Source organism: Trachemys scripta, chromosome 1 (genome assembly GCF_013100865.1).
Source record: "Trachemys scripta elegans isolate TJP31775 chromosome 1, CAS_Tse_1.0, whole genome shotgun sequence".
Classification (NCBI taxonomy): domain Eukaryota; kingdom Metazoa; phylum Chordata; order Testudines; family Emydidae; genus Trachemys; species Trachemys scripta.
In genome coordinates this window covers 143,549,782-143,576,567 of record NC_048298.1, presented here as the reverse complement: position 1 = coordinate 143,576,567, position 26,786 = coordinate 143,549,782, and the positions used below count along the sequence as shown (strand labels likewise).

At 39.5% G+C, this 26,786-nt stretch overlaps 1 protein-coding gene across 8 annotated transcripts in view; it reads left to right on the top strand.

Moving 5' to 3' along the window:
- The window catches only part of STXBP5L (syntaxin binding protein 5 like), a 309,553-nt gene that overhangs the window by 227,987 nt on the left and 54,780 nt on the right, over positions 1 to 26,786 (top strand). For 3 of the 8 annotated variants that reach the window (XM_034788410.1, XM_034788387.1, XM_034788379.1), the window contains exons 18-21: positions 1,598 to 1,749; positions 3,402 to 3,473; positions 14,176 to 14,241; positions 20,967 to 21,017. In XM_034788410.1, coding sequence (XP_034644301.1) covers positions 1,598 to 1,749; positions 3,402 to 3,473; positions 14,176 to 14,241; positions 20,967 to 21,017 — 341 coding nt within the window. The remainder of the gene's footprint in view (positions 1 to 1,597; positions 1,750 to 3,401; positions 3,474 to 14,175; positions 14,242 to 20,966; positions 21,018 to 26,786) is intronic. The other 5 variants (XM_034788430.1, XM_034788395.1, XM_034788439.1 and 2 more) reach the window with 3 other exon arrangements.

The following is a 26,786-nucleotide window of genomic DNA, read 5'->3' as shown; positions in this document are numbered from 1 at the left end:
GGAGGGAGGAGGCCCCAACCATCCACTTCTGCCAATGCTTCATCCAGGCAGCTGCATGTCTCAAAGCAGCCTGTTTGGGTCTCTTCCCAGCTGTTTGTCTCCTATGCAGAAGGAAGGGATGGCATCCTGTAACATTGCAGTGGCTTTCCAAGTGGATCACCAGCTGTATTGTCATATATTACAAGATCAAAGGCATAATGCCTCATGAAAAGTTCTGTGCATTCAACCAGAGTGCACACAACCTCCACAGTGGTTGTAAGAAACATCCTTATCATGGATCTCTGAAGGGTGGCAAAATGGTCTTCAGTCCACACTTTTGCTAGATGCAATTATTTACCACATCAAGAGAAGACACGAATTTGAGGAAAGCAGTCCTGCAGTCCCTCGTCCGATGAAATTCCTAGCCCTTCCTCCAGCGGAAACTTGCTTGGAAGACACCTAGTATAATGGGCATATGCAGTAACACAAAGAAAAATGTTTACTCTCCTCTCATAACTGCTGTTCCTTGAGATGGGTTGCATATGTCCATTACACGACCCACCCTTCTTCCCCAATGCTTCAGAGCCTGTCATCTAAGAATCCAGTACGAAGCTTTTGGCATGGAGCATGAAGAACAGCAGGGTTCAGGAGTGGTCTCCCCTGTGGATGCTGCTAAGGAAAACTCGCCAACACTGGTGCACAATGCATTCACACACTTAGTATGATGGACATACGCAACACATCTCAAAGAATAACAGCTGTCTGAGGTGAGAAACCATTTTTTCTAGTGAATATGTTTGTTGTAGTCCTTCCACTTCTCCCATAATACCATTCTCCCTCTTATATTGCTTTTCTACATATATATTAAACATCTACTATAAGATTTTATGGACCTGTTTTCAAAGGAGACAAATTAAATCAGGTACTCAACTCCCATTGAATTTTGGTGGGAATTGAACACCTAAATCCCTTGTGCTGCTTTGAAAATCACAGCTTTAGTCATTTTTTAAATAACAATGTGAAATTTAGCTATCTATTCCTCCTTTGACTGACTGACGTTTTGCTTTTGTGGTTCCTGGTAGTTGTAGCTCTATGGTTGCTGTATGGAATCTTGTTTTGTACAGTGGGAGAAAAGGAAGGACAAAAAAAATTATAGTAAATGTACACAAAAGACCAGATTTCATGGGGGAGACTAGATTTCACGGTCTCTGACCCTTTTTTTATGTCCATGAATTTGGTAGGGCCCTAGTTATATATAATGTAAGATTTGTGCACTTAATTTTCATTATCTACCACATGATTGTAATTATAACAAATATATTGTACCATACGGCAATGTTTAGATATTATTACTACAATAAAACATGCAAAGTGAGTGTTTATTAAGGTGAACTATATCTATTTTGAATAATGTTAATTACAACATTTTAGGACAAAAGTTTGTTTGAATTCAGAATTATAAAACCATTTATAATTACAATTAAAAACTTAAGCTTTGAAAATAAGGTCTTAGAAAATTATTGCAAATTCACAGTCGTAGCTGTTTTAAATGATATTTTATGAATTATATCATATAATGCCAGAGTATAATGCCTTTGAGGAACATTTCTTTTCTCAGAGTTGCATTTGGGAACTGCAACGGTTTGGCTGTTGTGGATTTTATGCAGAAGACAGTATTGCTGAGCATGGGAACCATTGACCTATACGGATCAAGTGATCCATACCAGCGTCAGCCCCGTTCTCCACGCAAAAACAAGCAGTTCTCTGCAGGTAGGAGATAAAACACAGTTGTTTTGAACCTGACTCATTCTTTGTTTTCTTGCTTGCGGCTTTTTATAGTGCTTTTTGCATGATTATCTGCCAGCCAATGGAATTTATAGAACCATATCAAAGAAATCTGACTGCTCCTTAGGTACCGAAACTTCCTCAAATTCAAAGTGTTATGTACGAAGCTTAATTGTTTGGGATGGTGGTCAGCAAGTAATCTCCCTAGCTGAGTCCCTAAGTAAATGTAAGCAGTAGAAAAACTGATTGTCTTAATGCTAGCCAACTCATGATGTGCACAGTCAATATGTTGATTTTTTTTCCAGTTGCCAAATGCTTCAGACAGATAAGTAAGATTTCACTTTAAAGCAACATGTATCCTCTGCCAAATCACATGCTTTTGTCTTTAAATAAATCTTTATGGTCGAAGGACTAACTAAAGAAACAGATCTTCATTAAGTAGCTAAGCAGCTTAAGGCAGGAAGTAAACATTTTTATTCTCCTCCATTGGATATAGTAACTAGAATGCTTGATAGAAGCTTATTAAATCTGTCTGTGCAATTTTTTTTAAATTTTATGTCAAGAAGCATATGGCAGACATCATTAAGTGTTGTATAGTGGAAATAAGTTTCGACCAATACAATTACACTTTGGCTTATGTTTCTGTTAATATAAAATTTCCATTTGTGTCAGAAAATTAGTAAAATGAATACTTTATATTTGTGTAAAATATTTTGTAGATATGTTTCATTTTTACACAAATAAAACAGTCTTATTGACGGACACAGTTATGAAATTTTGAAGTTGGTAACAAAACAATTTGGATGAAAACTTTCAGTGTTTATAATCTAGTCATGAATTTTGAAAAATGTAAATTGTAGGGTACTATTAATTTATGACAACTATATGTTTATCAATATGTCCTACACAAAGGCACCCAGTCATGTTCTCATTGGAATAAGTGGGAATTTTGCCACTGACTTCGGTGGAAGAAAGATTGGACTCTAAATTATTAAAACTTAAATAAACCTCCACGTTCTACTTTTGTCCCTGAAATACTGTTTATCTCATTTTACAAATATCTAACCCATCAGGTTCAGTTCTCAGCTATGCCAAGTGTAGAGATGATATAAACTTGCCACACTGATGAGAGCAACTCCTGGTCTGGCTGGGGCCACAGCAGCCCCCCCCATAACTTTGCTGCTCTCTTAACCACGCTTCAACCAGACACTGCAGCAACTGCACAGGAGGGGGACTGTGGGGAGCTTTGTGCCACCTGAGGATTCCCTTGTGTCAGGCAGAATCTTTTGCTATTCCTTTAGGGCAACATTCCAGCTGTTTTGTGCAGCTGATAATTGAGCCCATCTTGTATAAATACCTGCTGAATATAACAATCTTTTTTAGACCCCTCATAAAAATTATGCATCTGAATATAACCTCAGCTGCTTTCTCACCATCCATCCCACACCCTTTACTTTTCTGGATTATTATTTTCCTTGTTATATCTTCTGACCAGAGGGTAAACATCTGCTGAAATTTCTTCACCTTGGCTGTTCTAGATGCTGGTTATAATATCACATCCTTTCACTTTAGACTGTTTTTTTTTTCTCTTTTTCCTCTGCCTGCTGCTGATGCTGGTGTACTGGCATGTTCCAAAGACAACTTTTGCATGCGTGGCCTGTCTAACTTTTATCCAGATTTAACGAAACGGATCCGTACTTCCTATCAGAGTAAGTTCTATAAAGGTTAGGCAAACAGCTTTATCACAATCAGAATATGCCTGACTTAAACCCATATGTTTGTGCTCCGTAATGTGTTTCTTTAAACACATTCAGCATGCATGCAAATTTTTAAAATTTTATTTTACAAGAAATGTAAACCATGTTGAGTGCTGACAATTGTTTTCATTACACCAACATTTCAGGTCTGTTTCTGCTGCTAGTGAAGTCAATGACAGAACTCTCATTGACTTACCATGGGGTTGGGCCTTAAAATGGATTATTCAGCAATGTTAACTTCTTGATGATCACTAACATCCATTGTTTTTGTGTTCATTTTAACGTGTATCTACTTACGTGAAGCATCTCTTATTTTGAGATGGTCCTGCCCCAGTGTAGTTGTAAATAAATTAACTATTCTACTGTTTTAGAACATCAATGTGGTCTATAGAACTAAGCAGTGGTGTGGGAGCCAAGAATACGAAGTTCTGAGCCTGGTTCTGTACTTGGCTTACTGTGTGGCTCTGGACAAATGAGCCCATCTCTCTGAGCCTTGGTTTCCACGTGTGTAAAATAGGTATTATAATACTTACGTACCTCTTGTGAGGATTAATTAGTTAATATTTGTAATATGCTTTCAAGATGTAAAGTGGAGTATAAATTCTAATTACAGTTTTATACACAGTGTGTGATGCACTGGGCTATAATTCATTTTGCAAAAATGACTTATGAGGCCCTACAGTGTGCCTCATAAGGTACATCTCCTTTTCAAGCTGGAGGTGTAATTTCCATCTTAAGGAGACATACCCACTCTAGTTCTGATTGAGTTAGCATGCTAAAAATAGAACGTAGCCGCCACCATGCGAGCGTCAGGAGGTGCTAGCCACCCTGAGTACACATCTAGCGTCTTGGACAGGTACATACTCAAGGCAGCTGCTTGCATCGCCATGGCTACACTCTGTTTTTAGCTCTCTGGCTCAATCACAACTGGCCTGGATATGTTTTCCCTGGAGCTGGAAGTTACACTTTCCAGTTCAAAGTGTGAACGTACCCTTAATGAACTGGTCTCCAGGATGCCTCTTGCTCAACTCTTTTTAAACCAGTTTTCATAGAAGAATTGGATAGGCCAATTAAGCTAAGTACTCAAGGAGGGCAAGATAACTAATGGGGAACAGTGGCTTGATAGCCCACTGCAAAGTATTTGTACATAATGCCATTAAAATGAGGTTCTGTGCTTACACTAGATGATCTGTTCCCTTTCTCCATGCTGATTGCTCTTCACCTGCTGTCCACACAATTCCAGTCTACAATATTTAGCCCATCCATACCAATGGATTTGGTACTGAAAGTGGGTAAAATGTTTGAAGCTTTAAAAATATGAACCATTTGTTCACTAAATGTGAGACCAGTCATAAATCTGGTAACTCGTTTAAAGGAATGTGATTTGTGAGAGGAATAACACCTATGACATAGAATGTTTTAAAACATAATTGCCCAATTCCTGCTAATTTTACTTCATCCATAACTGGAAGATGGAGAAACAAACTGCTACCACAATTTTTTCAAAGTATGTATTGTCTGCTTTCCAGCTTCAATACCTAAATCAGAAAAGACCTCCCTAAAATCTCCCTAGACTTATCCTAACTAAAGCATAGGCATCTAATCCTTGCACTTTGACTGGTCACTCGGGTATCTGGCTGAAAGCTCCCTCCATCATCTGCCTTCTCCATTTCCTCGGGAATTTTATTTTGTTCATTGTTTAACATTTGTATTGCAGTATGTGTTGTACAAACATCATAAATGACAATCCCTGGCCCAAAATTACTTACAGCCTAAAAGACAAGACATAACAGGTGGGTGAAACGAAGAAGTGGGCAAGGATTGGGAGGGAGAGATGGTGTCACAAAGAAATATAATAGAACACGCCAGTTCTTAGCTGATCAGTAGTAATGATCACAGCTTACCACTTCCCTAGCTAATCTCAGGTTCTACTTTACAGTACACCTTACAGAAGAGGTGAGTTTTCAGGAGCATATGGCAGTAGCTTTACAGATTCTGACTGGAAGTTTTCCCTACTCATAAGTGGTGGCAAAAGAGAAAGCACAAAAGTGCTTGTTGGAGAAGCAGAGAATTGGGAAATTGAGGCTAGCATTATTGGCAGAGCACAGGTCGGAGTCAACCTTGTGATAAGCTAGGTAGGTTGAGGCCTGAACAGTGGAGAGCTTTGTGAGGACAAGGAGAGCTAATGGAAGTACTTAAAGAGGGTATTGACATAGTCAGAATGAACCAAGAAGCTGATCTTAGAAGCAGTGATTCGAGTGGATTTGAGAAAGGCAAGCTTGCAGGCATTGAGGCCAGAAAGGAGGAGATTACAGTAGTCAAGGAGCATGATGATCTGTGTTGGAGAAGAGTTTTGGCAGAGAGGAGAGAGAAGAATGGTTGGATTCTTGGAAGAGATGTGCATCAAGAAGGGTCCAGATTTATATGCACCCTGGTCTGAAAATCCATGAGGAGATCCAGAAAGACATAGATTTTAGTTTGGATGGAGACAAGTCCAGAGTGGAGAGGCAAATTTGTGAGTCAGCAGCATAAAGATGGTATTCAAAATCATGTTTGCAGATTAAATTGCACCCAGAGACAGGGTATAGAGGGAGAAGTGGAAGGGGCCAAGGTAGCAGCCTTCAGTGACCCCCATGAAGAAGATGACCCACCAAGAAGGACACTGAAGGAGATATCCAAGAGGTCAGAGAAAAACCAGGAGAGGACAGAGTCACAGAAACCTAGCGATAACAGGATTTCAAAAGGTCGGCATTGTCAAAGGCAGCTGATAAGTCAAGGAGGATGAGGGTGGAGTAGCTGCCTTCATACTTGGCCAAGGAGAGGTCATTAGAGAGCTTGATGAGTGCCATTTCAGTGGACTGTAGGGGGTGGAAGCCAGACTGAAAGGCACCTAGAATGGACTTGTAGAAGAGGAATTTCAGACAGCCATTGAAGATAGCACACTCAGTGGGTTTGGAGATGAAGGGACATGGGGTGATATATTTGAAGGGGAAGTGGAATCAAGTCTGGGCTCTTTTTATAGAGAGACCAAAACATATCTATATTGTATGTGGAAGGAAACTGAGGAGAGTAAGAGGTTGAGGAGAAGAGTGAGGACTGGTTTGAGGGTGATTTTGACTCTCTGCTTCCAACCCATTGTGTTTTCATTGCAACTGCTGACAGCCACGTTCCTTTGTAATGAGTGTCACTGTTTCAGAGTAACTACATCTGTTCCCCTTCCATGGTTTACTCCAGGAGTGCCCAGTCAGGTCTCAGGTCTCCAGCAATCCCGTCTCTGAGCAAGGACCTTATCCCACTCCCTTCTGACTGGGAGTTTTAAGGCTGCACAGCCCCCTGCCATACACAGTGATATCCCCAGTAAGCCAGTCTGCCTAATGGCATTTGCTTTCTCTCCGAAGGCTATGAACAGTGCACTGCCAGCAGTTACAGAGAAAACATAATAAAAACAATACACAGATTTAAACATACACTAAACATACCAGGAGTCACCAACCTGTTTGATGGGGCCCTAGTAGGCCATAGTCTTTTGCAAGGGTTTGGTCCCCCTTGGACAGAAGGTCCTGTTCATTTGCTGTATCAGACAGAAGGTCCCAAGTGAGTTTAAATGCAGTCAAAAGCCCATTCTTTGTCTGTTGGTCTCTGGAAAATCCAGTTTAAAGTAGTATATTCAAGCCTCCCCAGAGGTGGTACCTATCTAGAGATGTTTACAACCCAGGTGACTCACCTTACTCCCCCCCCCCCCCACACACACACACTGATTTTGGTTTCTGCAGGAGTTGTGGTAATCCTCTGCCCTGGAGTTGCATACAATCCTTGGTCCATAGCGATACATGGACTTAATACAATATGGCCCCAAAGATTCTGCAGTATCTGTCACAATGAGGATGTGTACCAAACCTAATACGACAGCCAAGTTTTCCACTGACAATGCATAGTATTTCCTAACTGAGTTCAAATTGTGCCTATCACTAGCTGCCTCTAGATACAGGGACATAAATATAAAACACATGCATTAACCCAAAGTAAAGTGACACAGTCTCAGCAATAGAATATCAGAGAACTTACCAAACGGCAAGAGAAATCCAGTCTCTTTTAGTCCATCTTATAAGACAAAAGCCTGAGAAAATAGACAGGCTTTGCAAAGTGTCCAGAAGCTCAACAGACTAGAGTGCCTTTGATCCACTGGAAAAAGCAAGTTTCAGAATCAGGGACGTTTCACTGAGAACTCTAAGTACTCAGCCTCCAGACATATCAATTTAGAGACCATCAGCAAGTGTCTCAACAAAAAGAAAAAAGGATTGGAGACCTAAATTTTATGGGTCATTACAGAATGATAATCAACCCCTTGAGTTGCACGTGGAAATAATACCCCCTCCTCACCATATAATTATGTTGTGAAAATAAATCAATGTTCGTGAAACACCCAGATATTAGAGTGATAAGAACCATATAAAAGCCCATGAGGAAATTAATAATGTTGTCTTCTGAGCGCAATTTGAATAGTGTGCAGTAAATCAGACCTGGGGCTGCATGTTGAACAACCAGGAGAAAACAAAATATTGAATGGATTATCATTAAGTGAACACCAGCCTTTCTGTGCACTAAAAGAGGCAGGGTCCTGTGGGAAAAATAGTGTATGATCATGTAATTAGAGCCTGTATAGAATTATAGAACTGGAACTAGAACTGGAATCTCCATCTCTGGAGATATTTAAGAATAGATTAGATAAATGTCTATCAGGGATGGTCTAGACAGTATTTGGTCCTGTCATGAGGGCAGGGGACTGGACTCGATGACCTCTCGAGGTCCCTTCCAGTCCTAGCGTCTATGAATCTATGAAGGGACCTCAAGAGGTCATAGAGTCCAGTCCTCTGCACTCCAGGCAGGACTAAGTATTATCTAGACCATCCCCGACAGGTGTTTGTCCAACCTGCTCTTAAAAGTCTCCAATAATGGAGATTCCACCACCTCCCTGGGCAATTTATTCCAGTGCTTAACCATTCTGACAGTTAGGAAGTTTTTCCTAATATCCAACCTAAACCTCCCTTGCTGCAATTTAAGCCCATTGTTTCTTGTTCTATACTCAGAGATTAAGAAACACAATTTTTCTCCCTTCTCCTTGTTAACAACCTTTTATGTACTTGAAAACTGTTATCAGATCCCCTCTCAGTCTTCTCTTCTCCAGACTAAACAAACCCAATTTTTTCAATCTTCCCTCATAGGTCATGTTTTCTAGACCTTTAATCATTTTTCTTGCTCTTCTCTGGGCTTTCTCCAATTTGTCCGCATCTTTCCTGAAATGTGGCAAGTGTGTCATCCCTTTCCTTTCCTTTTGAAAAGGGATACCTTTCCTTAAGATTCAGGTGCAGTTTACAACTTATGACTTAATCATCAGTGGCTATTAACTTTAGATAACCTTGCTCTGGTATATTTTTTTAGTGTGTAATATGTCAGTTAACTTCTCAGTAATTTATCCATTCACACCTTTTTTACCTAATATCAATTTTATAGTGGAAGGATATGCACCATCTTAACACTGAATTACTTTGTACATCAGGCATACACTGGTAAATAAGTCATGAGTATAAAACTTAGGTAAAAATGTTAAAAGTCCTTTCATTTTCCCACTGAAACAAGTAAATACTACTATTATTCCTGGATATCAAAATGCATATAGTATTCCATAAATCAGGAGAATATTTACATTTGCACAGATAAGAACTCAAGGAGTTACCTAACTCTGCACTTTATGCTTATTCATTACAATATATTTACAAGATTACCTCTTATTTCATAAATACAGTACAATATAGAATATTTCTACATTAAATACAAAGGCATCATCTTGTAATTATTTTCAATTGTTATACTTTACATTAATTTTAGTGCCATAACAGTCAGTATGTCTTTATTGACATAGAATAAAATTTTCAAAAGCACCTAAATGCTTTTCTTTTCTCCTAAATTATTTAGGAGCCAATGTCCCATTTAAAATCATTGGATTTTGCTTCTTAAATAACTTAGGCATTTTTAAAAATTCTACTCAGACTTTTTTCTGTAATAAGTTCTTTTCTCCCTTAGGTATATATTTTAATGATTTTTGTCTTCCCCTGTGTATTCTACATTTTCTTTTCAACCACCAGTAAAATCTTCCTTTGGTGCAATTCAGAGCATGAGCAAGTTAATGACAAAGCTAAAATATCTGTTACTGTAGATTATCTGTATATGCTAGCAAATGTTAACCGTTCCTCTATTTTATAATTAATATATTGCTGTTTGTGTAAGAACAATATCCAGTGTAATTAATATACTGTTGCAAGATGCTATACATGTGTGCCTAATATGAATAATCATACACTGAAACATTATAAAGTTTTAAATATATTCAAATATATTAAATTTTAAAGTATATTAACACCATATTATAATGTCTACACATCAGCGAGAAAAGGTTAGAGTTTTTATTTTTTAAGAAGAAACGTATTTTTAAAAGGAGCTTTGCTCTTCCAGGTCTTTCAACAAAGTGGCAATAATATGGAATGATTTGACTAGACAACATTGTTTCACACACCTTAGGAAGCCCACAGGAGGGAATCCTGCTCTGGGACTCAGGAGCTACGCAGCTGAGGAAGGTGGAAAGCACCTTTCCCAGCTGCATAACTCCTAAGGTCCATCAGAGTGGGCCTCTCTCCAGCAAAACTTACAAAGTGCACATCAGCTAATCCTAGCCCCTTCAAACTTTCAAGAAACTCTTTGGGGAAGGAAGCCTCTTTTTGTTATATGTTTGTACAATGCCTAGCACAGTGGGGCAGGGACCTCTAAGTGCTACCGCAATACAGATGATAAATAATAATTAGCTGTTAGCCATGTATGTAAACACAGCACAAACTTTCACTCATCCTTAGCTATATGCAGTACAGACAAAAAATATTGTACACAATGTACTGTGCATACATACTGTGTTAGTTTCACAAGGTCATAACTTGGTAAAATCAAAATTACTTAAAACATTAAAAAGCACATCTTCTCAAAGATGGAGGGAAGGAAGGGTTTTTTTTCATTCTACTTGAACTCAACATTTGCTGAATAATTTCTTCTCAATCAAGTTTTCCAAAAAATTCAGCTTTGGGCAGAGATTAAGCCTAGGAAATTTCTATGTGAAAATTAAAAATTTCAGAAAAAGTTCTCAGCAACTGAAATCAGGACCTTAGTTTGGAACAGAAATGCAACCTTGATTGTAGTGGTCACTGCTATTCCTTCTATAATGTAATTTTAGTGTCTATCCTCCTGAGATTTCCTGAAGAAAGGTGGTTCAGAGAGGGGTGGCAAGGAAGACTAAGTGCAAAGACAAATTCTCATAGGAAGAGACTTTAAATTTTTAACTGTTAACTTTAAAAAGGAGGCAAAAAGAGAGGGGACATGATAATATATATGTAAAAGATAATGAATGGTATAGAGAAAGCAGAACAGAAGAACAAGGGGATACTCAATAAAACTGAAAGGTAGCAAATTCAAAACTGATAAAAGGAAATACTTTTTCAATCAGTATATAATTAGACTGTGGAACTCATTGCCACATGATGTAATGAAGTCAAGAATTTACTAGGATTCAAAGAGCATTTGTATCATTGTATCAGAGTTATAATAGTTAATGCAAAAAGGAATTTGGAAGCAAAAAAATCTCATGCTTCAGTACTTAAACCAGTCGCTAACCAGTGAAGATTAGAATAAGACCTTCATGCAGAGCAAATTAACCCACAGCTGTCTACTATAGGATTTTTTGCATCTTCTTCTGAAGCATCTGGTGCTGGTAATTGTTAGAGACAAGATTCTGGACTGAATGGCCCATGGGTCTGATCCATTATGGCAATTCTTATGTTTCTGTATTATAGAGCACTATACTTGTTGTAGTAGGTTAGCACAATAGGGATAAAGATAAGGGAATTGTTACAATCTAATTGTATTTGCTTTTTAGGTTTTTCAGAATGGTAACATATATTAATGTGTTTTGGTGTGTTTCCTTTATTTTTAGTGACTGTATTGTTTACACTGACATTGACTTTCATATAAAATGTGTTATACTCAGTAACAAAATCTCATGTTGATATGTCATCAACTGTACAAGATTTAGAAAACTTACCATAAACACAAGTGAATCACAATTGAATGATATTGTTATTGTCAAAAGGCTTCTATGGGAATTCTTACTTTTACTTATCTAAAGCCTGTTGGAGTAGATGTAAACCATTCTCTGAATTATGTCTCTTAAAGGCCTTTAATAAATCTGATGTTACTAAGCAACTGCAAGTGTTGTATGTTAGTGTCACAGTAACAGGGCTAACTGCATCTCTGTCCCCTTCCTGGTTTCTCTGAGCACACATCCTCATGTGTTTGGCCTCATGCTTTTATATCTCTTCTGGCAGAATTTTGCAAATCTCCCACTCTTAGGCCTGGTCTATACTGGGAGGCGGAGGGAAATCGATCTAAGTTACGCAACTTCAGCTACGTGAATAACGTAGCTGAAGTCGACATACTTAGATCTACTTACCACGGTGTCTTCACTACAGTGGGTTGACTGCTGCCATTCCCCCGTCGACTCTGCCTGCGCCTCTCGCGGAGCTGGAGTACGGGAGTCGAGGGAAGAGCGCTCGGGGATCGATTTATCGTGTTTAGACTAGACGCAATAAATTGATCCCTACTGGCTCGATCTCTGCCTGCTGATCCGGTCGGTAGTGAAGACATACCCTTATATAGGGCCCTGTACTGCAGTACCCTGTATATCCACTAACTTTACCGTGCAGGTCTGTCTGCATTCAAGCACCTGCAGTTCTTTCTTTTGAGAACTATGATCCGTGGTACATAATGACCAAACAGCCTCCTTAAAAACCAAAGCTTTGCTTATTTTGTTGTAAGAACAAAGCTTTTTGAGAAAAAGGATTTTGAAGCAACAAGCAGTCTAAGCAATTGTCTATATTAGCTAGAATCCTGCCATCCCGTGATGGAGACATGAGCAGGCCTAGCTTCTCCTGATACCCCCTGTGTTTGTGGGCTTTGAACCTTCAGGTCAAAATCAGTCCTCAGCAGGAGACAGAGGCAAACTCATCAGAGCTAATAGTTCTAGCATTGTCCCTTAACCACTGTTAAGTGTTTACTAAGGTGGCTATCTTAAGCCATTCTTTTCCTTCCTGCCTGTATTCCCATACAGCCCTCTAATAAATTAACCCAATAGATTCATACAGCAAACATCCCAATAATCAGGCTAATGTACAATATTCATAAATTATCTAAAAGCAGCTCCACATCTGTCACAGTTAGATCCTGTTCAAGTATATCGACTAGGGCCATAGCTTATTAAGTTGCAAAAATATCTTTGATTTGAAGTTAACTGGAGCTGCAGGTGTTCAGCACTTCTGAAAATTCGACCAATTTTATTTAGGAATGTAATTATGGATGTAGGACCGCAGCGTCAGTCACTCAGGTTTGAAAATGTTGGCCATAATTCTTATGAAAATCACCTAGTCAGGCTTGAACACATATTCATAACCGGTATCTGATTCTGAGTGGGTGCAAACAATACAGGTTATAGGTTTCATATAAAATCAGATGCCTACGTTTGATCATACTTCCATAATTAATTGCACCCAGAGTTGATTAAAAGTGAAAAATTAGAGGCAGTGCTCAGGTTCTTTGATCCTAAACACTAAGATCTTGATAGTGACATTCCCCTGTGCAAGAGTTGAACACACTTGTAGTCCTAGCATTACTAGGTTGATTTAGATTGGACTTTTTTAAAATTCTCCCTTCATTGTTCTAGTACGGGAATAACTCCACCAGTGATAGCAGCTCTGGAAAACAAGACCCTGTATTTTTGACTCAGTGTCTATCCCTGTTCAGAACAGATCTAGATTATGTAGTAGTAAAAATACCAGTAGCCAGCCCACACTAGCATTCCCACTGTTAGCACCAGAGGGGTCACACATCAGTGATACAGATATGGTGGGAAATTTTACAGCAAATCTTGAGTGTAGACAGCTTTCTATAGACTAGAGCCTCAGATGGGGAGAGTCCATAGCTCTGTGCAAATGGGAGTGAATGCTCTGTTGCAAAAGGTATTGTGCCTGTTTGAAGCACAATGCCCCAGAGGTCCCAATGGGAAGTCATAACACTGCATTGTCCACACTGCAGTGTGTGGCTTACAGTCACAACTAAATCCCTAAACAGTGTCCATGTGTGTTTAAAACAAATGTATAAACTATCTTGCATCATAAACATTTACTGTTACTTTCAGATAGCATTACCATCATCTTTACATCTAATTCTCAAAAGTAACCATCATGTGTGAATAAATCTAAAGAACCTGGTATTTAAATGATTGGGCTATTTTTTGTTTTGTCACTCCTACTCAATTTCCTCTTCTTTCTGTGTCACTATTTCTTTCCAACCTGAGTGGTTTTTTTTCTTTCCTCAGAAGTTGAAAATATGCAGAATTATTTTCATATCAATTTTACAAGGCTGAGTAGAATTGAGCCATATCACAACCATTTAACTTTCAAGCTTTCTTTACATGATCTCATTTATGATGTGAAGTCAGCCAAGAAAGTTGAAGTGTACTCTGTTAGATTTTAACTTAACTTTTTAACTCAATTTTTTTCAGGCCTGACTGAACTCACTGACAGTCCAGTTTCCCTGGAGCTAGAGCGTTGCAAGTCTCCCACTTCAGGTAAAGGTGATTGGCATCTCTTCCTGCTATCTATATGAGCCATTCATGTCATGCATCTCTGTGTTTCATTAATCCCTAGGAAGTGAAGTACATAGTCATTTACATTTATAAACAGCAGATTTTGTTTAAGAGGGGAGAGCTTGCTACATATCAAGGCATGATGCTAAGACAGTACATTTAAATTAAAAGGTAAATTGAGAATGGTGTATGGGTAGGGGAAAGACGGATGAAATCATTTGAACTGACAGTTTCTTGAAGCACAATATTCCTGTATTTCACATTGACTCTCTCAATTTTTTTGTTAGAGAATAATTCTTCAGATCATTAGAGAAGGCTTTCTAACTGGTCTTTTTAAGTGATGTTTTCAAAATAGGGTGACTCTGTGTTTTTTTTTTATTATATAATCATTTGAAATGTTGACAGAACAAGGAGCAATGGTCTCAAGTTGCAGTGGGGGAGGTTTAGGTTGGATATTAGGAAAAACTTTTTCACTAGGAGGGTGGTGAAGCACTGGAATGGGTTACCTAGGGAGGTGGTGGAATCTTCTTCCTTAGAGGTTTTTAAGGTCAGGCTTGACAAAGCCCTGGCCGGGATGATTTAGTGGGGATTGGTCCTGCTTTGAGCAGGGGGTTGGACTAGATGACCTCTTGAGGTCCCTTCCAACCCTTTCTATGAATCTTTGATGTGTAGATGGTAAATGTTAACTCTTGGAAGTAGCTAATGTCTAAAGAGCGTCTAGAATTTTGTTATGGAAACATAATATCAAAGAAAGCTCAATCACACCAGCCTCCATCTCTGCAAACCACGGGTTGTCTACCAATTTGCTCCTGAGGGTAAAATCCTGGCCTCATAGAAATTAGTGGCAAAACTGGCCCGGGAGTGGAAGTGTCACAGTTCAGCTCAATTTCCCCTCAGTGGTTCATCAAGGGCACTCACTTTCAGCTTCCTGCTCCCCAGCCATTGCCTTTCCGGGTGGAGTCCCGCATCGCTCTCACTTTTGACTGGGGTATTTCCAGGCTGCTCCATTTCCTGCTTTCCATGTGTCTTTCCCAGCATATACATGTTGCCTAATAACACCTGCTTGCTTGCTTTCAGAGACAATTAGCAGGTGCAACTGGTACAGTTATAAATACCACACAGTTCTTTCTATACAAGCCTATTTTAGTCTTAAGGTAAAAGCATTACAGAGAAAACGGTAAAAACAAGAAAAGGACCTACTCGCATGCTAATAAGTTTACCAGAGTTAACCCCAATCCTAACATGGATTCTAGCAGGCTCAGTCCTTCCGACCCTACCCTAAGGATTGGGGACCTCCCTGGACCAGGGCTGCTGGCCTTGAACCAGTTTAAAACCAGGCTATTTATCCAAAACCTCGTTCTATGTCTGAGAGTCCCTAGAGAATCCAGTTTGAACTGGTATATACATACCTTTCCAAGGGGGTGGCTTCTCTGGAGATGTTACAACCTGTGTGAATTTGCCTAACCACGCCCTGCTTTTCTCCTGTTTATCCTTCCCATGGAAATATGAAAAATTCCGCAGTATCATATACACAATTGCATTTTTAATTCAGTGAACTCCAAAGACATTGAAACTAATTCCATAAGGTTTAACTTAATTCATTAAAATTCATTCAGGATATTGCTGTAAATTGTCAGTCTGTCAAGCAAGTTCAGCTCTTTCCCTAGGAACTTCCTTTGTAATTGTGAAGTCAGTGTTGATCTGTCCCAGCATGGGCTCACTGTCTTAAAGGAGCATTGCCTAGCACTGTCTTCTAGTAGCTGGTCCTTTATATTTGGTGGAGAGAAGCAGCTACAGCCCTAAGGTGGCCATTTTGCCTCTGGTGCTGCAAACAGCAACTCCTTTCCATCCATTTGGTAAGTATTTTTAGCTACTATCCTATTTTCCCTTTCTCTTATTCATGAGGAGGTAAACATCCACAAACATACTCTTCAAATCTTCAGCCTTTGGCTCCCATATTTTATTAAACTTTAAAGGGACATGGTCACTCCAAATCTGGCCCGGCAATTAGTATGTTACAAAACCTAAGACCAATATAAATGTTTCAATGACATTTTAAAAACTGCAACAAAATTAGTTACTTTTAAAAAAGAAACAGTCTCTGTAGTATTTTTAGCCTAAACTTTGCAGATCTGAAAACATGAAAGTGAAACTGGATAGAACAGTATTGCCAGCCCCAAGAATTCAAAATCATGAGTTAGGCCCCAAAAATTAGTGAAATTGGCTTAAAAATAACAAATTTGGGATTCTTTTTATTTATCTTCTGGTTTTTGAGCCAGTGGGGTCTGCATTTTCAAACTTTTTCTCTGAGGGCTAGAAATTTACTTTCTCTTTTCAATATAAGCTGAGATTCTCACGTAGGCCCCAACTTTGCAAATCCTTATGCATGTGCTTAACTCTTGTAGGGGTGAGGTGCCATTGGGCCTACTCGTGGTAGTAAAGTTAAGTGCATATTTTTCTGATACTGTCCGAAACTATCTGCTTTAGATCAGTTGATTTCCAGTTATTTTGCACTGGAGCTTACATTTGTTCTGCTGTTTGTCTTTTTGGGAAGCAGTCGTCAGGGTAAACCATGACTGTTTTATGTGTGTTACCTATCTTAGTTCTTCTAAGCACACCAATATTTATTGTATTTATGTCTTTGAAATGTAAAACTTAGGGCTTGTCTTCACTACCCGCCTGGATCGGCGGGTAGAAATCGATCTCTCGGGAATCGAATGATCGCGTCTCATCGGGACGCAACAATCGATCCCAGAATCGACGCGTGTACTCACCAACCCAGGTAGGAATAAGCGCCATCGACAGGGGAGCTGTGGCGGTCGATTTGCGCCGTCCTCACAGCGGAGTAAGTCGGATCGGATACGTCAAATTCAGCTATGCTATTCATGTAGCTGAATTTGCGTATCTTAAATCGATCTCCCCCCCCCAGTGTAGACCTAGCCTAAGTCACCAGCTGAAATTTTATTGGCAGTGGCTGTCATTCAAAAATACCTCTGGTTTAAAATAAAATGTTTTTTTCATATGAGCCTATTTAATATGTCAGAAAGGGTAATGGATTTGCAAAATGCAAAGATGGTTGTGCTTCAGCATATTAGCTGCAATAGGGGGCAAGTCCGGGGCCCCTCACAATTGGAGTAACTAAACTATGAAAATAGGATTTCCAGGATACTTATGAGTGGAAAGCCGCAAGAACCACTGAGTAGCTTAATGTAGCCTCAGGGCTTCAGTAACCCTTGTAGCTATTGGTCCTTGCTTTTCTTGAAGAGATGACTGGTGAATCTGCATTGTTATGGATTCACTAGCCACAATCCTGCTAATCCCTTTGATCCCCAAAGTGTTCATTTGACGTGGCACACAAGGAACCCATGGAACTAGGCTCCATAGCGGTCTCTGCACAGTCCTCTGATGTCCACCCTCCCTACTTGTGCAAGCAAACCACCATCCACTCCACAGAAGAGACAGTAGGACTTGGTCCTCCGCAAATATATCAGAATCAGAAAATAGATTTGGAGGGCCAGAGTCACTTTCACTGATGCAAGAGAGTGCAAATTTCTCTCCTTGGGCACACTGGGCAACGCCCTGTTTCACCTCCAGAACAGAGCATTGTGGCTGGATTCTGTCAGGAATCCAGGGACCTTTCAGTTGCAGTCAGGCCTCCATAAGAACTCTACATATGGGGGCTGCTTGGATAAATCATCACATATCCTGCCCTGCCCTGCCCTGCCCCGCCCCACTCCTGGTTTGATCCTATCCAGTGCTTTGGCTGCATTGGCTAACTCCAGGTTCCCCTGAAAAATGGTATTTGCAGCATCAAACCCTGTTCCTTGTGGATTTTGTACTTCTGCCCTTGGTACCGATAGTGTAAGATCAGGCCTATTAAATATTTAATCCAGGAACACTCAAGAATTCCATACAATTATCTGTTTATACCCCTATTTTTCCACCACCATTTGTCATTTGAGTTGAGTCACTGATGACTCTACTTGTAGAGCCCATGCTGTGAATATTAGAACCCTGAGTTAATGATGCAGCTCTGATGGAATACTTATTTTAAACACGATGACAGTGTCCTAGTTACAGTACAAATCCAACCTGTTCCAGCAGGCAATCATTTAAACCTCTTACCAGGGGTTATCTTTTTACTTAGCCCTGTTGTATGATTTTAGAGGCCACGGGGATGCAGTGAATAAAACTGGAAAATCAAAAGGCCATCCTGAATCCCCTTTGGACTTAGAACATGGAATTACATGGCTTGAGGGAAAGATTTCTCAAACTCAGTATGCCACATACTGTCTTTTGAGTAAGGGAAAACAATTCCAGCCCACACTTTGATGGGGTTTGGCAGGAGACATGGAGAACAGTCTTTTTGCTGGTATGCCCGTGGAATTTGATTAGCATTTAAATGCTAGTGTTGGATTCATGATACCATAGATATATGGGAAATGAACTTTAACAAAACAATTTGGAAAATTCTATTTGTATGTGGATACCTGGGCTGTGGCAGATTGCACAAAAAGTTTTCTTTTAATGGAAACATAAATTAGGAAAAATTGCAGAATGTAAACAGTTCTCTTTTTAAATGTGTCTCTCATGATGACAGTATGGTTTACCATACAGTGACATTTGATTGATTTATTGCCTGTTTAAAAATCTCAGACAGTGGAAAGAAATATGTTGATTGATGTTTTGAGCTCACTCTTTGTGGGTGTTATTATGATGCCTTATTTTAACTCAGGAGTGCAAGATTGAATGAAGAAAGCCAAATTACATTTTTATTTATCATCTGTGATTTGGAGTTCAAAAGTTAAGTCTGTATACTACCTTCAGTCTACCATTGGAACTGTGAGTGCTCAGTATCACTGTGAAAAAACAGGCCATAAACTCTGAGGCTTCACATGAAACTTTTATGCCATGAATAAAGTAAACAGGGCTCTACAAAAGCCCATACATAACACATTTTAGGATCAGTGCCTTATTTAGTAAACTTACTGTTTTTCACCATACCTCATTAAGGAAAATTGATTCAGGAACTTTTAGGAACAGATATTTCTGTCCCTTGTTTATTTGGCTATTTGTACACTAAGTTATAGCAATTAGACATGCAATTGAGAGCACATACTGTGAGCACAAAAAATCTGTCCTTTACGTATAGGCTTAGAAGGATTAGATTTTTATTGGTAATGTTGGTAAACATCAATTTCACTGTGTACACACACACACACTGACAAAAAACTTTTCAGTATATAATTGAAATTTACAGATAGGCAAAGTAAGAAAAATGCTGCTTGAGAACTTAGAGTTCGATTTAAGGATATTTACTTTGTATGTTTTGACATGTGATGTTGACAATTTGTGTTTCAATGGTTATAAAATTTTAACATTTTGAATCTCAGTATCTACGGTAATTAAATAATTATTGTCTGACATGTATATTCTGAATCCCATAATTTTCCACCAAGGTAAACATTTAAATCAATAAAAATCAAATAAAATGCTTAAGAGTAAGCATCAATATTATCCATCAAACTTACAATAAATTAAAAATCAAATTCTGCCAGACCTATTTAAGTGTCATCATTAGGTGTGTGACGGAGCAGAGAAACTGGTGCCTTGCACAGCAGAAATTAAAGAAAATCTGTGGGTTCAGCTAGCCCCACCCCACTATACCTGCAGCCAATGCCAGCCTGGGATTTGGCTCAAATTAAAAATAAAACTCTTGTGGCAGAGACCAAGCAAGGAAACTATCAGAGCAAATATAGGTAAATATAGCTCTGATTTGAACATAGAAAAGAGTGGCATGCATTTCTGAAAACAAAAATGAATTATGAAATTAAAATAAAAGTCCTGCATTGGAAAAACAATCTTCTAAGTACTCAATAAATGACTTCCTAAGGCATTTTGTCCAAATCCAGAATCCCTTTGACTCCTATAAGGCATGCTACATTTGAATTCCTCTGTGGTGCTCATGGCTTAAAATGTTGTTTGTGTTGAAGTGATATTGAAGGAAAAGTTTCTGAACAGAAGCAAAATGAGAGATTCTTAATTGCAACATTTTTCAGGTACTCTCTCATTAAAGTACACATAATTAAGTTTTCAGCAAATGAAATAAACTCAATATAGTGTTTTGATGTCTAGAAAATACTAAATTTTATCTTAAAGCTAATGTATTTCATTTCTATGCAATCTGTCCCCTCATCTATAATATATACTGTAATGTGTGCTGCCTCCATCATATATGCAATAAGCCCTCTCCTTTACAATTGATGTCTTAAGGTATGATGTCATCAGAACCCATTGACTCAGTAGCACCCTTATTAAATTGATTTCCAGTTATTAAAATACTTTTATGCAGTGCTACATCACCAGCCTTTGCAATATTTGCCTTAATCTCATTTGCTTTTTTGGTATGCCAGTCATGGTAAGGTAAGATATTGCAATACACAGCAAAGACTTTGTAAAGGACCATTCACTTCTCTGCAGCTGGAATACTGGCTTTTCCAGTGCTTCTGTCTTCAGATTAATTTATTTTGCTGAATGATGCTAGGCAAACACCATTTCTGAACACATTTGAACACCATTTCAGCCTTTCTACGCTGATACAAAATGTGCAACATGATTTTAAGCGGAAGATGGCATGTTGTTCTCCCTCGTTCCTTTTTCTTTCTTAATTATTAACAACTGCCTTTCTCCTTTTTCTGTTGTTTCAGTTAAAGGATCAAGAAAATTAAGTCTGCCAACAGATCTTAAGACTGATCTTGGTACGGTAGGCGAAAGCCGACAGTTTTAAGTTTCCTTACATTCATTTGGCAAAACATTTTTACCAACTGATCCATAAGGTAGCACGATAACCTTTGAAGGCTTTGTTTGAAAAGGCTTTCTTAAAAACCACCTATTAACCCATACAGTTCTGTTGGCAGCATTCAGCATTTTGCTTGTTTAACACTCATTTTTCATGTGATTACATTTTGCAAATCATTGCACACTTGAGTGTGTAATTTTTTATAATGAAATGACTTCAGACTTTTGGAAAAATTTGAACCATTCTGATTGGTTGTCAGCAATGCTTATCTGTGTCTGTAACAGTGCATGCAGTAGTGTATTTTCCTAATTGTATATATACATTCCATTACATAACAGTGATGAGACACTTAGGCTTACGTATTTTATAGTGTCTGTTGCTCTTCTCAGCTGTCAGGTCAGGTTTTGGCCATTTGTGTCTCAGAACACCACTTGAAACTATAATAAGCTCTTAAATGCACTGCTTGTTGTGTCTTATTCTTCAATTATCTTCTTTAATTATTTTAGGGAAGTGGAACAGTAAATGAGGGCAAAACTTGAGCCCAGGGAGCCTAAAACCAACATTTAAAAGAGGGCAGATAAACTGAAAATAATTGGGTCAGATCATGCCATCTTAGACACATATATAGGGCCTTACCAAATTCACCGCCATGAAAAACGCGCCATGGACCGTGAAATCTCGTCTCCTCCCATGAAATCTGGTCATTTGTGTGCTTTTACCCTATACTATACAGGTTTCATGGGGGAGACCAGTGTTTCTCAAATTGGGGGTCCTTCCCAACAGGGAGTTGAAGGGGGGGTGTCACAATGTTATTTTAGTGGGGCTTGCGGTATTGCCACCATTACTTCTGCCCTGCCTTCAGAGCTGGGCAGCCAGAGAGCAGCAGCTGTTGGCCAGGCACCCAGCTCTGAAGGCAGTATGACGCCAGCAGCAGTGCAGAAGTAAGGGTGGCAATATCATACCATACCACCCTTACTTCTGCGCTGCTGCCTTCAGATTGGACGGCCAGAAAGTGGCAGCTGCTGACTGAAGTCCCAGCTCTGCAGGCGGCAGCACAGAAGTAAGGGTGGCAATACCATACCATGCCATTCTTACTTCTGCGCTGCTGCTGGCAGCGGCTCTGCCTTCAGAGTTGGTCTCCTGGCCAGCAGCCGCTGCTCTCCAGCTGCCTAGTTCTGAAGGCAGCGCTGCCGCCAGCAGCAGCTCAGAAATAAGGGCAGCAGTACTGCAACCCCCCACACCCTTACAATAACCTTGCAACACCCCACACACACACAACTCCTTTTTGGGTCAGGACCCCTACAATTACAACACCATGACATTTCAGATTGAAATAGCTGAAATCATGAAATTTTTAAAATCCTATGATTGTGAAATTAACCAAAATGTACAATGAATTTGGTAGGGCCCTACACATATATGAAGGGAGCCCTCAGGCATAGATGTCCCTCTTCCATGCTTACGGTGGGCTTAGCATGGCACCATCCCCTTGCCTCTCTCCCTCTTCTGGGGTTTGTTCTGGGGAATGGGAGGAGTCAGGATGAATCAAGTTTATTTGGTCTACAAGGCTCACACAAAGGATTTTTACAAGAAATGTCTTCTATCATAAAGACTCTTAGTCATGTGGAGTCTATTTTGCTCTCAAATTGTAGTAGTGATATCTATATATATATTTTTTAAAAAAAAGTAAAGAAGAGTGACTCTAGCAATTGCTTTCCTGTAACACTAACTTCTGACCCTAGTAAAATAATGTTGATGTCACTTGATAGTTGTTGTCAGTGGCTACTGGTGTGGTGCTCTGCTTCTTGTTCGATGATAACAGATGGCTGCGTGCGTGTTCCCTTTGTGTGCTGCCCCAGCTCTGCGCAGATAGCTGACACAGCAGACCCCGAGAGAACCCCCAAAGACCACAGACTCTAGTAAGGTACGAAGGAACCTGAACCAGGTTTATTGTCAAACGAAGCACAGTAATAGTTTCCCGTAGACTCTACAAGCCATACTACGAATTTGTGCCCCCTGGCAATGGACCGACTCAGTCAGTGATGGGACTTTCCACTGCCCCCTAGGCCAGACAAAGATGCGCACTCCGGGACCTACTTTTATACAGTTACATGACAGATTACTCATCCCTACTGACGTATTGAGGTACAGCCTCTTGGCTCATTAGGGTGCTGTCTCCCCCTTTGATCATGTTGTTTCAGACAAACAGACCTATCCATCATGCTGTACTTTCGACCCTGTCTTCAAGATACACCTGCCTGTTCCTTGTTATGTCTATGGAGTGTCCTTGTATTGGACTGTCCAGGTGCCATCTTGGCACAAGTTCCTCTTATTAGCACTTATATGTTAAGCACCTGCTTCTAACAACCTTCTTCTCGCCAACTTCTGTGAGCGGGGCCTGTCTCTGGCTCACAGCCCAGCTTTTGCTTAGCAGTGCCTGGAAGTACTTTGGTTCAGGCTTCAGGCCTCAGACTGGGCCTCTGACACAAGAGCTTATGTTTCAGGGCCTCATCTTACTACAATAGTGACTCCTGAAATCTGAATTGAAAAATTAATTTGACTTGAATAAAAACACTATCATATGGATTGAAAACTGGATGACAGAGCATAAACAAACGGTAATGTATGTGATAATGTCTGGCATTGGGAAGATGTGTCTGTTGAGTACAATAGTAATCAGTACTAAACCCGTCTTATTAAATATCTTTATCAATGATCTAGGAAAGGGAATAAAAAGGATATTGATGAAATATGCCATTGATACTAAATTGTGCGCAGCTGCAAACACCAGTGAAGCCAGAGAAATCATACAAACTGATCTAAAGAGGTAGAAAATAATAGGGTAGAAATAATAATAAAATGTGATTCATTTTAGAAAATGGACCTAATATATCTAGGGGAAATTAATCCAATACTTCAGATTTTGGGGGTCACTATTAAATGTATTACTAAAATTCAAAAAACCATCTAAAAACCAAAAGGGATATATACAGAAAATGGATGAACGGGAATGTCACCATGGAAGTATACATGGGAATAAATGCGAGCATGTAGGGACAAAATCAGGAAAGCCAAGGCAAATAATGAGTTACAACTGGCAAGAAATGTTAGAAACAGCACAAAGAGTTCTTCAAATATGTCAGACAAAAAAAAAGAAGAAGAAAAAACAAGGATGGTGTGGGTCTGCTGCTCAATGGAGAAGGTGAGCTGGTAAAGGAAGATGATAGGAAGGCAGAGCTACTCAATGCCTACTTTGTTTCAGCATGCAGCCAGTCAACTAGCGAAGTTACCATTATTCTACCTGTTGTTCCAATATTGTCTAGATGTATGCACAGTTCTTCTTACATTATTTTCCTAGGTATGGAAGTTACTTTTAAAGGACAGTAATTGCCAGGATCACTCTTCTTTCCTTTGTTTGAATATCAGTACTACAGTTTATTAACTTCCAAGTTTTCTAGTGTCTCCCCATATGTGATTTTTTTCAAACATAATTGTCAGGAATTCAGTAAATTTATTAGCTAATTCTCTTCACACCTTAGGATGCATGTAATCTTTATTAATAGCTAAAGTTACTCTGTATTTCCTTACCTACTCTTCATTAATAATTATTAATAGCTTTCTAAGTTCCTCAACCTTTTATAATAAAGTGACTATATTTTTTTCTCACCTCCCCCCTTGAGGAACAGCCAGGCATCTGTTTACCTGTGCATGTCTCCTGGTGAGAGACATTTGAGTGGGCAAAGTGATACGGCGCCAAAAAAGGCCAAAGTAGTTTTGGACTTCAAGCACAGATGCCTCATGTCATGGATCAGAGAGCTAATAACTCTCTTCCTTACAGCTGTCTTGCAACTACATGTAGAATATTAAATTCTGTTGTTAGAACTTAGTGAATAACAACATAAAAGATTAGGGGGTGGGAAAAACTGATTGGCAAGATTGAAAGAGCTAAATAAATTCAGCTTGGCTCAGTGACAACTAAAGGTGTGGAAGACATGATAATGATCTAAAAATATACTATATGATGTGATGTTCTGGAACCTCCCTGGCTTGGAACATTTAAAACTAGGCTGGAGAGAAAAATGTATTTAGAGCTAGATCCACAAAGGGATTCAGGTGCCTAACTGTCATTTTAGGCTCCTAAATCCTCAACTTGCTGATCTACTTAAAAAGGCAATGTACTTAGAGTGGGATCAGTGTACTTAAAGGGGCAATGCGTGTCTCTCTCACACACAAATGGTGTGTGTCTCTGTCTCTCTCTGCCAGGCTGTCTCCCCTCCCTCCATTGGTGCTGCCTTGTAGAGTGTGAGGCTACATTAACAACAATGTGTTAACTCTTGAGGGCTCAGCCAAGTGCTAGTTCATCATTTAGCAGTAAGGCATTCCCTGGGACCTATCCTGCCCTCTTCCACTGTGTACAGTATTAAATTGTTTGTTTAAAATGTATACTGTGTATATATGTGTGTGTGTTTGTGTGTGTGTGTGTATATATATATATATATATATATATATATATACAAAATATAGTCTTTTGTCTGGCAAAAAAAAATTCCCTGGAACCTAACTCCCCTTATTTACATTAATTCTTATGGGGAAATTGGATTTGCTTAATATCGTTTTGCTTAAAGTAGCATCTTTCTGGACCATAACTACAACGTTAAGCAAGGAGTTACTGTACCATGTTTTCTAAATGCTCTTCCCTCATATGCCATCCATACAAGTGGCCTTGGTGTACAGATAACTTGTTACAAATAAAGTACATGTAAGTTGAAGTCAGCGTTTTAGAGAGTCATTCCACTCTACGGTTGATCAGTTGCAGCATGGAGAATTTTTTAAAATCCTGTGCTATGGCTGTGGCAGAGGGGAAGAAAGTTTTCTTTCCTTCCATATTAGCATCCATGAAGTTTCATCTCTTGAAACTGTATTGGGTTGTGGATAGCTTGATAAATCTAGTCTACCACTGTCTGGAAGAAAGCATAAGATTTTCTCACTGTGAGGAGTTAAGTTTAGAAAATAAGATCTCACAGGTGAAATGCCGCATCATCTCCATTCCAACCGCTTTTGCTCCCAGAGGTTCTGGCTGTGCTGGCCTAGCTTAGTTTACTACCTACTTTCTAGTTGTTACCCAGGCCCCTAATCACTAGTAAATTCCAGCAGAGAGGTACTGAGTACATTATTGACTGTGATCATTAATGCCTTTCTGAGGGCGGACAGGAGGCAGTATGTCCCAGACGAGGAGTTGTAAGGCCCTTGCTCAAGAAACCATCTCTTGAAGTTGATGGTCTCACTAACTATTGCCTTGTCTCTATCCTAGCTTTTTGGGACAAGGTTATTGAGACATTGTGGTAAAGCATCTCCATCCTCACCTAGAGTTCTCTGATCTCTCTGATCCCCAATAATACAGTTCTTGAAATGGCAATTCTATTGAGGATACTTAGGTTTTATGGACTAACTCCTCCTAGCGATGAGCAAAGGTCAGGTGTCCATACTGACTCTCTTAGATCTGTCGGCAGCATTTAATACCATTCGCAAATTCTGTTCACTTGGCTCTTGACCCTGGCAAGGCTGCATAATAGAGTGGTGCTCATCCAACCTGCTCATCCAACAACAGAGGACTAATCTGTTACCCCCTCTTGTTCAGCATGGGTTGAGGCTACTGGGGAGATGCAGCGGCTTGTGCTGCAGTTCCATCAATATGGCAATGATGGGCAGCTTTGTTTCTTTCATGGGA